Source organism: Melitaea cinxia, chromosome 10, assembly GCF_905220565.1.
Source record: "Melitaea cinxia chromosome 10, ilMelCinx1.1, whole genome shotgun sequence".
In the NCBI taxonomy this organism is placed as follows: Eukaryota; Metazoa; Arthropoda; class Insecta; order Lepidoptera; family Nymphalidae; genus Melitaea; species Melitaea cinxia.
The window spans coordinates 6,622,078-6,638,645 of record NC_059403.1 but is presented as its reverse complement, the minus strand read 5'-3'; the positions used below and the strand labels follow the sequence as shown (position 1 = coordinate 6,638,645).

Genomic DNA, 16,568 nt, shown 5'->3' with positions numbered 1-16,568 from the left:
GAGACCAAAGTAAAAAAAAATATTTGTGTAAATATTAGTTTTTGCATATCGGATCAGGATCGATCGACGTTAATAGAACTTTAGTGAACAATTTACCAAAATGGTAGTCGACACGTATAAATTATTTTTATTCTAACGATAATTTGATGAATGAAAATTTACGAAACTTTCTACCAACTCTTGTAACTTACACCAAACTATCTAACATAATCCTATGAAACCGGAGAGCGAGTTGATTCTTAACGCGAAGGCTACCAAATTCCTTTCATTTTTTCTTTCTTTTTTTAAAGTGAAATGGAAACAGGGAATTTGTGTACAATAGGGATGAAAGTTAATTTGGGAATGGTTTTGATTTTAAACATCATTTTTTTTAAATTGAAATGTGGAATGTGTGAAAACGGTTAACAAAAACGAGTAACTCGAGGCTCAATATTTTAATTTTATACAAAGTTTTTACTTAGTTTTAAGAAATAGCTCTAACACATATTAGAACTAAAATACTTGCAAATGTACTAAGCGTATATTTTTTAACTAATATGTAGTCTCCTGAAATTATTATCGTAGTCATCAATATCATTTTCAGTATTGACAAAAGTTGATTTGTTCCCTAAACATTAATTGTATTAGGCAGTAGCTAAATTTCTTTTAATCCATCTGGATTAATAACTGCTAATAGAAGTAGAATGAAAAAAAAATGTCATGGAGATTGCGCTGTGATTATGTAATCATATAGTCGTCGTAGTATGTAATAATAAGTCCATAAAAAGTAGGTTCTTTATGACTTGCTTTAGAACAACGTAAACAATTAAAATGTACCAAAAATAGACAATCACCAAACGATTAGTAATTTATATACAGCTAGACAACCTTAAAACAATTACCAAAAAAATAAATAAATAATTATATAATTACATTTACCGCATGCCCAGCGTGGTGACTATGGGCAAAACACATGAGTTCACGTTATTTTTGGCGTAAACTTGTGGAGGCCTATGTCCAGCAGTGGACTGTATAGGCTGTAATGAATGAATGAATGAATGAATAATTACATTTAGGATTCACTGTGATTGCAAAGAATATAAATTAATCCTTCAAATAATAACAAATAAAGAAAAAAAGTTTTTCATTGTCCTCCGGTTTGCTTAAAAATAAATAAAAAAATATATATTTTATTTTACAATTTCAATTTCCGTATTAATTAATATTTTATTTTCGTATTCCAATAAAGCCAAATAGTGTAGTTGGCAATTTGTTTAAATGGATAGGCGTTGCGGAATTCCCGATGCATTGCCAAATTGGAGGGAATCAAAATTCGAAACCGTAGTAGATGTCTATAAATTCTATTTCGTTCGTCTATTGGTATATTGTTCCTAATTGCTTCACGTCTTTTCATATGTAACGTGGTGTTAACAGCTTAGGTGATTAGATAACGTGGCAACATAGAAAAAAATGTTTATACATTCGATCTTTTTGCACGTACTTATCATTTTTAAGTGTAATCGTTATTGTAAGTTAAGGGTAGGGATAAAGGTCACTTATCATTTATTTTTACGTCGGGGGCAGGAGTCATTGTAGATTCTACAGCAATTTTAATGAAACGACATTATATTTTTCAAGCAAGGATTACTTTTCGATACTTTAATTCCAAATCAAGTTCCAACTAGCTAAAAACCTATAACAAAAAGATTATAACGAATTCATAATTTACACACATTACCTCAGCTTGCAAACTATTCTAGTACACTTTTTTTTTGTTTCCTCAAGTAAAAATAAATAAAATAAAAAATATATACACTATTCTTTTTATTTATTATATAATCTCAAAATACATAAATCAACATCTAAGAGGGAAGTTGAGACAATTTTTAAAGATTTCCCATCTTATTCCCGACACGCGCCATTCATAAAGGAAACTTAGTATTCATTTGCCGCCGCGTCGTCAGAGGCATCATAAATTCAGATTACGGTGGGCCTTGCTGGATACTGTTTACTGAGATATTTTACACCGTCAACTTGTTTATTACACATTACGAACTTCGGGACAGCTACGTCAGAGTTAACTGAAGTTATCTCTGAATGTTTTATTTCTTGTTTCATATATAGAATAACGACGGTCTTATTTATTTTTGTGCTACCTACACATTAGGGAATTCTAAACATTTTTAATATCATATCAAAAATCGGCCGTTTTCTCCTTTTTTGAAGTAGGTTAAAAAACTATCATATACTTAACGTCACAGCTATTCAAATTCACTGATCAGTAACCATAGCTGTTATCATTGATAGTTTATTTGAAATACCGTGAAACTTACTCGTGTGTATAGCTGAGATATTCTTTATAATATTTTTTTTATAATTTACGAAAGTTCTTATGGTATGACGCCTTTGTACATCTTTCTCTAATTGCACTACTTTTGTTTGTATCTTTTAATGGTGTGCAATAAAGAATATTATTATTATTATCATTGTGATAAATCAAGAGAGTTTCGAAAGTTTTTTTTTAATTCAGATTTTTAAACTTAACCCGTTTTATATTTCGCAATACAGAACAAAGTCTGTCATCGGCGTATTGGCGGATATAAATATTTGCTACTACGAGTAACGATCGCTACCCGGTGTCAATGATAACAATTAGGACCGAGAGCATAACGTGCTCCATAATATTTCGATTTAAGTACTCAATACTAACTATTATACCCACGTGGCAGTGAACTTATTTTTAGCTATTGTACTGAAAAATATTATTGTACTGTTTTTTTTTTGACAATTGTGTAAAGACTACTTTTTAACTTAGCAAGTCCTTATAATAATTCTTTAAGAGTAAAACTGAATAAAATCAAGTTGAATCTGTCTCCTCTGGTTACCAGCCCGTTAGTAACTAACGACTTGGTTAAAGTTATCACCTACCGACTTAATTTAAATCGTTGTAGGAATTTTAACCTTTATACCGTTGGTTTTATGGCGGAGAATTTCATGGAGAGTGCGAATTTTTGCAATGGTGGCTATTGGATGAGCGATATTGAAATATTTATGGTTTTTTAATGAACAAGAAATTTGAAACGATAAATTTTGATCACTTTGGCTGTAAGTCTTTAAATAATTCTGCACTTCCTGTGCCAAGAGCAAAAACAAGGTTTCTTAAAATTATTGCTCGTGAACTAAACTAAATGCACTAGATTCATTTTAGTTTTTTGATGAAAATTAAATTTTGAAAGTAGTTTACGAAAAAAAATTGTGATGTATCTTTTTTCACAGTTATTAAGTGCCTAAATTATGTGATAAATGATACTTGTACAGTTAAATCAGTTTGCGCTTCTAACTTACTTTGTAAAAGTTGGAATGTTACTCAAACAAAAGATAAAAATATATATTATCCTTTATACTTTTTTTTTTGTTATTACTCGCCTAATCACATAATTTACGTGAATTTTACCTTTACGAAAGTTTTAGATTCAGAAGAATATTCACGAAAAATGTACTGAAAATTAATAGCAAAATTCAATACAATAGCACTTAAATTACAAAGGACGACAAATAATGCTTAATACTTTCAGTGATTCATTACCGACAACTTGGCAAATAAATATCTATATTCATGAATTTTTCAAGAGATTTATATTACTTTGCAAACAAATTATTTCCATTATAGAAGATAGAACGTGAATTAAACCAAAAAAAATGTTATTTTTTTCTGATAACGCCGACACTAAAACCACAGAAAGTGTATAAATCGACTTATATGACTCGACTTACATCACACGAGCGGATTTCTATAAGAAAAACTAAATACTAAGTCTGTGTCTCGTTTGTGGGCTAAGGATTAAGGAGTCTTCTCCTTAGACTTAGTTCAGAAGAATGAGTACGGTGAGCACACAAGCGTAGCACTGCTTTTTTTGAAGATACCTGAAAAATATTCGAAAAAGTAAGGGTACTCATGAAATAAATTGCGCTATTTGTAATACCAGTACCAAGTAATATTTGTTTGAATTTTATATATATACACATATACAATAGTAATAACATTTAAACAATAAATATAACTAAAAATGTGAGTCATTAACTATCTGATAACCATGAAATAAAATATTTTAATTTATCTACAAAAGATTTAAAGAATTTTACAAGTGTACAATGAGTGGTGTTGACAACGATCAGTTGTAGAAGTGCGTGTGCGTGCGTGGCGCCTAACACCGGCGGACGAAGGTTCGATTTGGGATAGATAATTGTAGATATTATACAAACATTTGTCTCTGGTCTGGATGTCTGTTCTCGTTAGTCTTCTCACCGTGTCCCAGAGATTTGTTACCATAGATATCTATCTGATAGTGATTGTTTCTCATAGGGAATAAATCCGCCAACCCCAAGTGGAGTAGCGATTTGGATTAAGCTGGATTAAGCTCAAAAGAGTTTTATGCCTAGCAGTGGGATGTTACAGGCAGAATAAAAAATCAAAACATCAACGGCGCCAATTAAAGCGTGCGACTAAATATCGTAGAAGTAATCGTGAATATAAACTTTCATTAAATAAAGTTATTCGCCGTTCACGTAGCTCCGAATGCGACTCAAAACAGAAACTTGCGGCCAATTAAAAGTTTTTAACAATTAACCGGTGGCAATGACGCTTTGTTCGTCTGCGGCAACTATCCCGGCAGTATCCTAAATAAGTTCATGCTATTCGTTGCATCGAATGCGCGGAAAATTTGTTATAAGTTCTAGTTTTTCTAGGTTTTTTAGTTTTAATGGAAATGGCACGATTCGTTTTAGTGTTACGTATATCATGTATGTCTTTACAGATACCAAATTCGTTCCGCTTCTACTAGGATATTTCCTTATTAATTGTGCTTAATTGTTATTTAGTAAGGCTAATTAATTTAATTACTTTCGAATTGTTTTTAATCAAAGTGATTGATTTTTACTATATATTTACTATATTTATGTTTATTATATATAGATTTTACTATATATAATTATGTTTCTTTAATTAAAAGTTAAAAAAAGTATTGTAGCATTGACATCTGGTCCTTTATATGAAATTAAATTTCTGTCTAATATTCTTTTAAATATAACTATGTCAAGTATTTATACAAACAGTGTACTCGTATAAATTCAGTGCAATTAACATATAAAAGACAGGCGTAATTAAATTTAAATGAGTTTGAAAAATATCACAAACCGTAATCTTTTATTTTTATCTAATAACAAAAAACAACGAGAACACTTCAATTAGGTATTCAGCACATGAGACACGTAAAATAAATTGCCGGCCGAGGTGTAAGGCCTTATCCTGTTCAAATTCACCACTATCCCGGGACGCCAGGATTGTCCCGGGATTACGACAAATCCCGGACCGTCATCGCGCTGGCTTATAACGTGAATTTTTACATCCAAAATATCGCTCGACTTTTTCAACAGCGATAGCACCAAAATTAAAGTAGAACACACATTAACTAAAATTAAGAATTATGTTACATGAGTGTTATATTATTATATAGTGTAATTTGTTTCTTTAATTTTTTTTGCTACTGAATACAATGGCTACACCAGCATTGTTTTAAATACTTTAAAGATTGGCTTAAAAAATTTAATCTTGAAGTATTTTACTTGTATAGAAAGTAACAAAGATCTGCTGTAAAGCGCTCCAGAGACGATGAATGTCAATTGACAATTGATTGATTTATCAACTGTAATTAAAGTAAAATTGTAGCAGTTTCAATTGCTTCGTTATTGCTTTGTCCTTAGTTGCATTTCGTTTCAATCGTTCAGGGATCGAATGAGCCTGAGTAATTATCAATACGTAAACTATCAACTCTTCCAGTCGTCATTTCCTTAATATCACTTAAATTGTTTGATCCGGCCTGTTGAAGTATCACTATTGAGAAAAAGAGCTTAAAACACAATGTTCACGTTTCACTGTATGCTAGTAAATAATTAACCAACTTCCAAAAAAGGAGGAGGTTCTCAATTCGACTGTATTTTTTTTTTTTTTATGTATGTTACATCAGAACTTTTGACCGTATGGACCGATTTCGACAAATTTTGTTTTAATCGAAAGGTGGTGTGTGTCAATTGGTCCCATTTAAATTTATTTGAGATCTAACAACTGCTTTTCGAGTTATATCTAATAATGCGTTTTTACTTGACGCTTTTTTCGTCGACCTACGTTGTATTATACTGCATAACTTTCTACTGGATGTACTGATTTTGATAATTCTTTTTTTGTTGGAAAGGGGATATCCCTAGTTTAGTTTCGTGATAAGAAAACTAGGATCTGATGATGGGATCCCAGAGAAATCGAGGGAAACTCGCGAAAATCCGCAATTACTTTTTACTGGGTATACCGATTTTAATAATTTTTCATTTAATCGAAAGCCGATGTTTATCATGTGGTAACATATAAATTTTATCGAGATCTGATAATTACTTTTTGAGTAATCTTTGATAACGCGTAGTTGCTTGACTATTTTTTCGTCGATCTACGTTGTATTACTTGTCGATGTAATTGAAGTCGGTTATTTTTTTCATTTGCGAGCAAACACAATTATTTTATTCCCATGAATCATTATCATCATCATCACTTCAGCCTATCGCAGTCTACTGCTGGACATAGGCCTTCCCAAGTTCTCATGAATAACGATCTCTATTACATGTCTATAGTAACAACAATCAGGATTTGTTGTGCTCTCCAAAGCATGGCATTAAGACCAACAACAATATATAACCTACGTAGGTTTTCTAAATGTTTGTATCTAATATTTGTACAAATATAATGATATATGATATATGATGATGAAATATATCTGCCTCGAATGGGAATCGATACCGGAAACGCTGAATAAAACCACATTGCCTACTGCAGTACGGTAAACGGTCATAAAAAGAACAGTTGAAAATGGTACATGCAAAAATTATTTTGAAAAATCAATTTCTCCCCATTGCTTTGCTTAGAAAAGATACGTGGGTTCCGAAAAGGTACTTATTTATTAATGATAATCCAAAAAGTTTAAATTGATTATTAAAAACAAAACTTCGACTGCGACAAATAACCACTAAAAAGGAAAAAAAACAAGCTTTACAATTTAGTGTGAAATGTGTTCTGTGCACCGTGTATTACCTATACGAGTATTCCGTTTGATACTTTCATAAACTACAAATAATTTAATTTATAAATAATATAATTAAATATTTCAAATAATTGCAGGCGGAAGCAAACTAATAACCCAAATAAATTCAATTTATAGTAGTTTACTTAGGTTTGGTTAATGTTCGATTTGTAATAGAATCAGTGTTTTGTCGAACTTTTTTGTCCACACGAGCAATAAGTTAAAGTATATTTTAATTATATTATGAATATATTAAATTCTGTTGAGTTATTTATCGAAATCGGGTTTTTTGTTTTAAATATTTATTTTTTTATAATTTATATTAGAAACAGTACAATAATACAAAATCAATTAAAAGATAACACGTAAACTAATCAAGTTTCCACTAATCAAATTCCATAGTATAATTATCCGACATTAACAAAAATGTAACATATTAAGTTACATTACAGGAAAACCGATTTATTAACAGGTATAATTCACACACATTCATTCCTAAGCAATGCAATAAGGTAAGTAAGGCAAGAATAAACATTGGCATCGTTCATAATAAACAGAGGAACAAAGCGAATAAAAACGGTCGGAAACACCTGTGCTACACCGCTTGCCATACTAATGTATCAGCATTCTGTGTATATTTGTTTTTACTCACGGAGTTGAGATATCTTTTTTTTTCAGGAGGCTATATCGCTTTGTACGGGTTTTAGAATTGTTCGCAATATTGTAGTGATTGATATTTACAGCTGTGATATCTCCTTGGATAAAAGATGAGGATTAAAATCCTTGATATTAGGATGAAGCCCGGGCTAGCGTGCTAAGTTGTACATATTACGATTTTTATTTGAGACATGTTCATGTGTCTAAACATTTTCGTGTGATTTAATTAAAAAAAAAATTATATCAAAGATTACCTGTATTGAATATTTTAATTTTTGAAGATTTAATATATATTTTTTATTCAATAATCTTGCTGTCTAGTCTCGTTTCTTTAAAGAGTTTTGCACGAAGAAGTGTAAACGGAAACCTATTGTTAAGATATCACTGTCTGTCTGCCACATTGCATTTTAGAACCAATTTGATGACAAATTTTAAGTAACAAAATACTACAACCATAAAGGAAACCGTATTTTATGACGTTGTTAGCTAGGGCGTAATAAATATATAACACCTAATAGGGTAAGGTAGTACAGAACTCTTTTTTTTTTTAGTTAGATTTTCTCGTAAAATTATAACCAGCATACTTATGATTAAATGAAATTCCAAAATTTAAATGTGAAATTTTATAATGAAATTACGTTACTTTCCAATCACCCGAATTGATCTCTGAGTATATGTTACGTATACCTTTTCAGAAATTACTGACGTCTAATAAGACGAATCGCTCGAATTTTAAGCCTTCATTTAAAATCAAGTAGGTACGTGCTATCTTTCACTGATGCTCTCAGTTCACGTTATCAGATACATACAAAGGTAATTATTTTGGCCATCAGTGTAATCTGAGGTGGTAATCCCGACGTTATCCTCGCTACACGCATGTCATTCGTTTTGATTACTGCGTCGCGGTTCCGTGTTGCGTATTTTTTATTGTATATTATTTATTTTACTCTAGATCCCCACGTGGGTGTTGGGTGGATATTTATATATTTAACGATAACCACTGCTTTTCGTGCGTTTACTTGGTATTCGTCAGTCTACTGAGTCTAAGCATATTCTATTCTAGATATCATTTTAATTATTAATTTATAGTATATATAATAGGTATTTTTATATACGCTAGTTATTCTATTACGGGAAAGAGGCGTGATTATATCTATGTACGTATGTATGTAAGTTATTCTTGTCATTAGTCGTAGTAAACTAATATACCTTTAAACACCTATATTAAGACTTTCATTAATTTCGAAATATCTTTTTTTTTATAACCTATAATACTTATAATACAATACTTATTTACTATAAAATACTTTATACTTATAACTCATACATCGAAAAGTTGTTCGCCTCCTCTACTTGATGAACTGCGTGTATATAGTTTTATATACCACAACTTCAAGGCATACAATTTTTTTAACAATCAAAAATCTTCGATGTAATTACTAAAATAGATTTTGGGTACATAATTATTGGAATAAACATTCACGAAAATAAGAAACGACCGATTTACAAACGCTCAATCAAAAATTTTCAAGTGTTAAACGTCTTCCTAACACGCTGTAGACCAGCAACACGTGATGTGCCGATTCACGCTCACAAATTACCTCGAAACGGTCCACTATTTGTAATTCCAACGATTCGCGTCTTTTCTCCCCTTTTTTAGGTGAATAATGTTTGTGGATGTGCGACACGGCACCGCGTGTGATTTTCGGGGATTTTTAAAATAGGGTTGGCTGTGAATTTAGTTTTGAATGTTTAATTTTCAGAATATAATAAATAGATGAAATAAAATAAATAATTTAAACATGATTAATTAGTATTTATATTTCAACATGAATAATACATTTGTACTATAATAATAGATGTAGCGACAATAAAATTTAGGTTCAAAATACAAAGATTTTTAAGTATTAAAAATCTTTCCTCTTTATAATTATATAAATAATAAATGATATTATAAGTATGATAATAACGACGAGTTCGCGCAATGGTTGGGCCCATTGCGCTAACTGTTCTGGATTGTGACTGTTGGCCTGACGGTTGCGGTTCCATCCCCGCACAAGACAAACATTTGCATTGGCCATACTGATGATGTCAGCGGAGGTTTGGGGGTTTGACTTATGTATTGTGTGTGATTTCGGACCCGGGACCCGGCACAGGAGTAAATGTGGGCGATTCTTACGAGGCATTTATTTATTTATTTATAATAGAAAACATGTAAATGTTTACCTACTTGTGCTCAAAGTGCATAAGAATTTGTCCAAGAAAAAGAAGTTGTAGATTTAAAAATTAAGTTTTAAATAGACTTACTTGTTATTAATTTTTTAAGCATAAACGAAACCTCTTGTAAATTCCACAAAAAGATAAAGATTTAGTGTTTGATAAAGATTCGTAGAATTTCAGTGATTTGTAAAAACATAAAAACTGTTCTTATTTAAGTTCCATCATCACTTCATCCTATCGCACTCCATGCAATCCATCCACGCAACCGCAGTGACCGCAGGGCTGGCTTTGTCACACCGAAGACACTGCTGCTCGTCTTCGGCCTGTGTATTTCTAAGCCAGCAGTTGGATGGTTATCCCGCCATCAGTCGGCTTTTTAAGTTCCAAAGTGATAGTAGAACTGTGTTATCCCTTAGTCGCCTCTTACGAAACCCACTGGAAGAGAGGGGGTCCATACATCCATACATACAAACTTTTGCGTTTATAATATTAATAAGATATACCCAGAAACAAAGAATTCTGGTAAAATTTAAAAATGGAATGTCACGTTGTGAAATATCTTAGCGCACTTATACTGTCGGTAGATTATTGATTACAATAGAAAATCAGCCTAACTCAGCTAACTATACGTTTTGTATAGTAACCTATGGTATCTTTCGCTCACATTTCTTTAACCAGTAATATATTTGTGCCTTTTTTTATATAACTAGGTCAGCAAACAAGCGATAGCAATGATAAGCGATTATCGTAGCCTATAGACGCCTGACACATCGGAAGCATTGCAAGCTTGTTGCCGACCCAAACACCAATCCCCCAAGAGTTCTGGTCACCTTATTCACGGCAAGAACATAACACTGCTTAAAAGGAATATTATTTAGCTGTGATCTTCTGTAAGGTTGAAGTTCTTTCCGAGTCGAGATGATCTATATTTTGAGCAGAAAATTTTCTGCCGTGCCCTACCTTAGTTATATTAAGTACTTATTTCTTTCAAAACTTTTTTATACCATACCAGCTGTGCTCACAATTTCAACCACGTGGAATTTAACAAAAAAGGTTTTCAGTTCGCAGAGTTATAAAATTCAATAAATTTCTAAAAAAAAGCCTAAGTTACTCCTTATTATATTAGCTGTCTGCCAGTGAAAGTCCCGTCAAAATTGGCCTAGCCGTTTCAGCCGGAACAAACAAACAGACAGACAGACAAAAAATGTAAAAATATTATTTAGGTGTACGTACCATGTATAACATACATATGCGCTTAGTAAAAAGTGATTATTTTAATATTACAAAGAGACACTCCATTTTATTTCTTTGTACAGATAACGTATTTAAAAATATGCATTCAAATAAACAGTAAGTGACAACCTTATTCTATAGAGATGAATAATGGTGGCAAATACAATTTTCATTCGACTGATAATTTTTCTCCATAACGTGTTTGTTATGGTTGACTTTGACAACTACGTATCGATTTGTTGTTACGCTTTGTCAATATTTGCTCATTCAGTTCATCATGACTATCGTATATTTCTTGGAATTATCTGGGAAGAAATAGCTTACGTTACATATTATTCTTATTTGGTGAGCATTATTACATATATTCTCATTATTGGTTACTGAAATAAAGATTAGTAAATCTCTTTTCTGGTATCGTTCACTTTGAATCAAATTCGGTGATTTGCTACTTTATCTATACTAATATAAACGAGAAATTCTTGTATATTGAATTGAATCTCGGAATCCGCTCCAACGATTTTCATAAAATTTAGTATATCTAGCTAGGATTCATTTTTAGAAAATGTCGTGTTTTAGGGAGTGAAAAAATAGCTACAATATCGTCAGAATACGAAGGTAAATTTCGCAACTGTCAATAAAGTTCTAATAGCTCGTTGGAAAAACGGCCGGTCGGGATCAACCGAGAAGATCATGGTTCAAATCCCCATGATCCCCTGATCAATATATTTTTTTCCAATTGCACTCGTTATTTTTTATTATTATGTCAGTAAAATCGAAAAATAGTATTCATATTTTATCATTATTATTTTTTAATACCTATTTATTTTTTATATTAATTTATATTTTTGTTAATGTCGGTAAAAAAATATTATTCATATTTTATAAATATGTAATTCGTATTTAAATATGATTAAAAAAAAAAAAACACGATTTGTTGGAACGCCTATCACTTTTTGAGAAGCAATTACTCTCAAACTTGTAATTTTGTATTTTTTATCAATTTTTGATTTACCGTTATTTTTATTTTATTTTATACATTACCTTTGTTACACATCGTGCGTTAATTCATTATTTATAATTGTGTTTGCAGACGAACGAAAAAAAACCGACTTCAATTATATCGACAAGTAATACAACGTAGGTATACGAAAAAATAGTCACAAAATACGCACTATCAAAGATTACTCCGAAAGTTTTAATCAGATCTCGATGAAATGTGATCACATGATAAACATCGGCTTTCGATTAAGTTGAAAATCATCAAAATCGGTACACCCAGTAAAAAGTTATGCGGATTTTCGAGAGTTTCGCTCGATTTCTCTGGGATCCCATTATCAAATTCTGGTTTCCTTATCATGGTACTACACCAGGGATATCTCCTTTTCAACAAAAAAGTATTATCAAAATCGGTTCATAAACAAAGAAGTTATCCCCGAACATACATTAATATATATATATATATATATATAATATGTGGTCGAATTGAGTAACCTCTTCCTTTTTTGAAGTCGGTTAAATAAGACAATCCAAACCGGCAGCGAATCATTTTAACACTCTCTTCTACTAAATCCTTCACGATTTACTAAAAATACCGAGCTAAGCTCGGTCACCCATACTAATATAATAAAGCTGAAGAGTTTGTTTGTTTGTTCGAACGCGCTAATCTCAGAAAATACTAGTCTGATTTGAAAAATTATTTTAATATTAGATAGCTTATTTATCGAGGAAGGTTATAGGCTATATATCATCACGCTAAGCCCAATAGGATCGGATCCAATGAAGAATGTTTCAAAATCGAGGGTTCTTTTTTCTTTTTAAGAGCGTCCGCTGCGTGCGCTGCGGAAACAGTTAAGGTTTCGCAAAAATTATGTATGACAGAATTGTTCCCTTTTAAAAGTTCTAAAAAACGGCCACGACAGCATAATATGTCTATCTTTAAAGGTAACACTATAACCTTTTTTATACTAAAAAAAAAATTGTTCTAAAATATTGCATTATTTGCGAAGGAGTTTTCATAAACATGATATTAATCATGTTATGAAGCTTGCTTATGAAGCTTGCTGAAAGCTTGCTCAATAGGCTCTCATGCCAGACCCGGTCAAATGCCTTCGATACATCAAGTGAGACAGCTAGCGCTTCTCCGTGCTTGTCCAAGGCTTCGCACCAGATGTGCGAGGCGTACACTAAAAGATCCCCCGTGGACCTGTTACGGCGGAAACCGTATTGCTGGTCCGACAGGAGGTCATTCAACTCGAGGTATGCTAGGAGCTTTTCATTCAGTATACGCTCCAAACTTTTACACAGTATGGAGGTGATCGCGATAGGTCTATAGTTAGCCGGGTCGGCACGACTACCTTTTTTAGGTACAGGTTGTACGTTGGCAATCTTCCATGCTTTAGGGACTTAAGCGGATTTTAGAGAGAGGCGGTACAAGCGCGTGAGAATAGGAGACAACTCAGGAGCACAGTGTTTAAGTACTCTTGCTGGTATCCCGTCAGGGCCACTAGCCTTATTCACATCCAAGTTACGGAGTACTTTCAAAACCTCAGTTTGGCGAATGCGTAGTTCTGACATAACAGAGTCGCAAGGTGGATGTCTGGGCGTTGAGGCACTACCTGCATCAAGGAGCGAATTTTCTGCAAACAGATTCGCTAAAAGGTTAGCCTTGTCTGTCGCAGTAAAGGCCAGCGATCCATCTGGTTTAAGCAGAGGAGGCAGCGAGGGACGGCAGAAACTCATTTCAACCGACTTAGAGAGTGACCAAAATGCTCTACTACCGCGCGGATGGGAAGCTAGTTGGGCTCCGATGCGTTTAATACGGTTGAAACGAGCTTTTTTAAGAACCCTTTTGTAGGACTTGGCAGCCGAGTTGAACGCTCTCTTCCTCGTAGTTATGTCCGGAGATTTAAGGGTACGGGCTTCAGCCCACGCTGCAAACGCTGAGTCCTTACGGGCTGCAGCTTCGGCACATTCTGCATTATACCACCTAGGGATCTTGCCATCTAGTGATACATCAGCAAATGGAATGAAGTACTCCATCCCCTGACGTATCACTTCCGATATTTCTTGTTTGCAACTCGACGGATCACTGGAAGAGAAGCAAGTCCGCCGCCAAGGGTAGGATGCAAAAAAGTGTCGCATCTCATCCCAATCTGCCGACTTATATCGCCACACACGTCTGGTTCCGGTAGGACCTGTATCCAGAGGGTGAAAGTTAAATACTGACTTTACCACACAGTGATCAGATGTTCCCAGGGGAGCTGCAACTGATACCGAGGACTGGTCTGGGTCAGTTGTCAACAGAAGGTCCAAACAATTAGGTGTATGGTCGTCAACGTCGGGTACTCGTGTTGCTTCTTGGACTAGCTGGGTAAGATCTAGCGACAGAGCAAATTTGAGCGCCTCTCTCCCGGCGTGGTCGGTATTCTGGTATGGGAACAGCCAGTCCTGGTGGTGAGCGTTAAAATCCCCCAGAAATACCATTTGGGCAGCTGGATACCGACGTTGGACCAAGTCAGCCGTCTCACTGAGATAGTCGAACATCCGAGTCGTCTCCCGATCACCACTGTGCGACCGATAGGTACAGGCATACACAATCTGCTCCATGCCCGTATCCAATAAACACCACATGATGGAAAGGTTAGGTATCTCTAAGTTACGTAGACGCCGGCAGCAAACATCATCACGAGCAAACATACAGACTCCAGCGTGAGATTTAAAATTATGTTCGAGCGAATACCCAGGGTACTGCAGGTACGTTACATCTGCCGTGCTACCAATTTGCGTCTCCGTAAGAAAAAGTAAATGCGGCCTCTCAGTCTCCAGGTGGTGGTGGACTGCAACGAGATTTGAGTGCAATCCTCGTATGTTGGTGAGGTGCACTTTGAGAGAGAGGAGGTGCAGCCGCTGTTTAACCTTACTTTTTTTTTGTTCTTCATTGTGGTCAAGGGGTGAATAGGAGGGGAAATGGCAGTTGTACGAGGCGCTGCGTCTATAGACTCCACGATTTTTGCAGAAACCACACTAAAGAAAACTCGACTGGAGACTGCGGGGACGCCCGAACCCCCCAGGAAATCGCCATCGGGTCCTCTCACCGGTCGCCAACCGGCACGATGGAAGCCATCCCTGGATTTTTCGCTAGGTGGCGGCGCAGCCTTTCATAGGTGACGAACCTACTAGTTGGGCCCCCTACTGCCTGCGGTCGGCCAGCGGTGCACCGTGCTTCGGATCCCGCTACCCTCCAGGTCGAGACGTCCGGCGCAGTGACTACGCAGATCAGGATCCTGTCACTAGACGCAGCGCAACTGTACATACCCATACCCCTATGATTGGCTATTACGAGCATCGTTCCGGAACGCGAGACGCCTCACGGCACGACAAGTCGTGTCGCAAGACGCGTCACTTGGCGGCGCGTCTTTGCTCGATGGGTGGTCACACTAGCCACGGCCGAAGCCTACCACCTATGTATGTTACTCGTTTTGCACCACCCAGGGGTCACGTGTAGGGTAAAGAGGGTTAAAACCTGACTTGGTACATCCTACGGACGCGAGTAACTGCGACCCCCAAAAGTAACTGCGACCCCCAGCTAGTAAGTTTTGTGTGATTCAATTATTTACAGAAACTTTATATTTATAATTTTGTATAACAATTACATTAATACGTTAATTTGTATTAGCTCACAGGTTGTCTAGGTTTTAGCGTTGATTTATAATGTGAAGCACAATTTCAGAAGGAGACACTTTTAACCAAACGTGCATTCTGAACGTCCATTCTGAGCCCTTGTCTTGTCTAGGTTGCAGTATCCATTTCCTTGTGTGGCGACAAGCACTGGAAAGTTCATAATTGTTACATCAACAGAAAAAAAAATAGTTTTAAAATATCTTAAGGGAATCTCAATGTTAAGTAAGACAATATACAATATACCTATTACGTGATTACAAGAAGAAATTAAACATTTTTGTAGTCTATCGAGTAAATAATACGTTTAAAAAAAATGGTAATTTAATTAACGTTATTTTATTCATACCTTAAAACAAATTTGTATCATGTTAAGTTAAACCCAACCTAACCCTTACTATTGACATTATATATAAAAATAGGTAAAAAAACTTTTTAAGTTAAACGGTTTTATGTTAAACATACATTGCAATGTTTAAGATAAATGTACTAAAAACCAAAAAATAATAAAATAGATACAGTCGTGGGAATTATAAACATATGCATAGACTAGACTAAAATAAAACCGTGGAGCACGTCAATTGTCTACAAATTATCGACTTAATGTTCGATAGAAGAATCGTTTAATTCGTCGTTAAAATAGGCAGTTGGCCCGCAGACGGTGAGGAAATTACTTACTAT

General features: G+C 34.4%; 1 protein-coding gene across 1 annotated transcript; it reads right to left on the bottom strand.

The window, feature by feature from the left end:
• Window positions 1-5,759: 5,759 nt before the first annotated feature.
• LOC123657214 lies at window positions 5,760-15,555 on the bottom strand. Its single transcript, XM_045592791.1, has 3 exons — window positions 15,305-15,555; window positions 13,689-15,201; window positions 5,760-5,855 (listed from the first exon to the last, which is right to left on the bottom strand). The coding sequence occupies exons 1-3, from the start codon at window positions 15,553-15,555 to the stop codon at window positions 5,760-5,762; spliced, it is 1,860 nt and encodes a 619-aa protein (XP_045448747.1).
• Window positions 15,556-16,568: the final 1,013 nt, after the last annotated feature.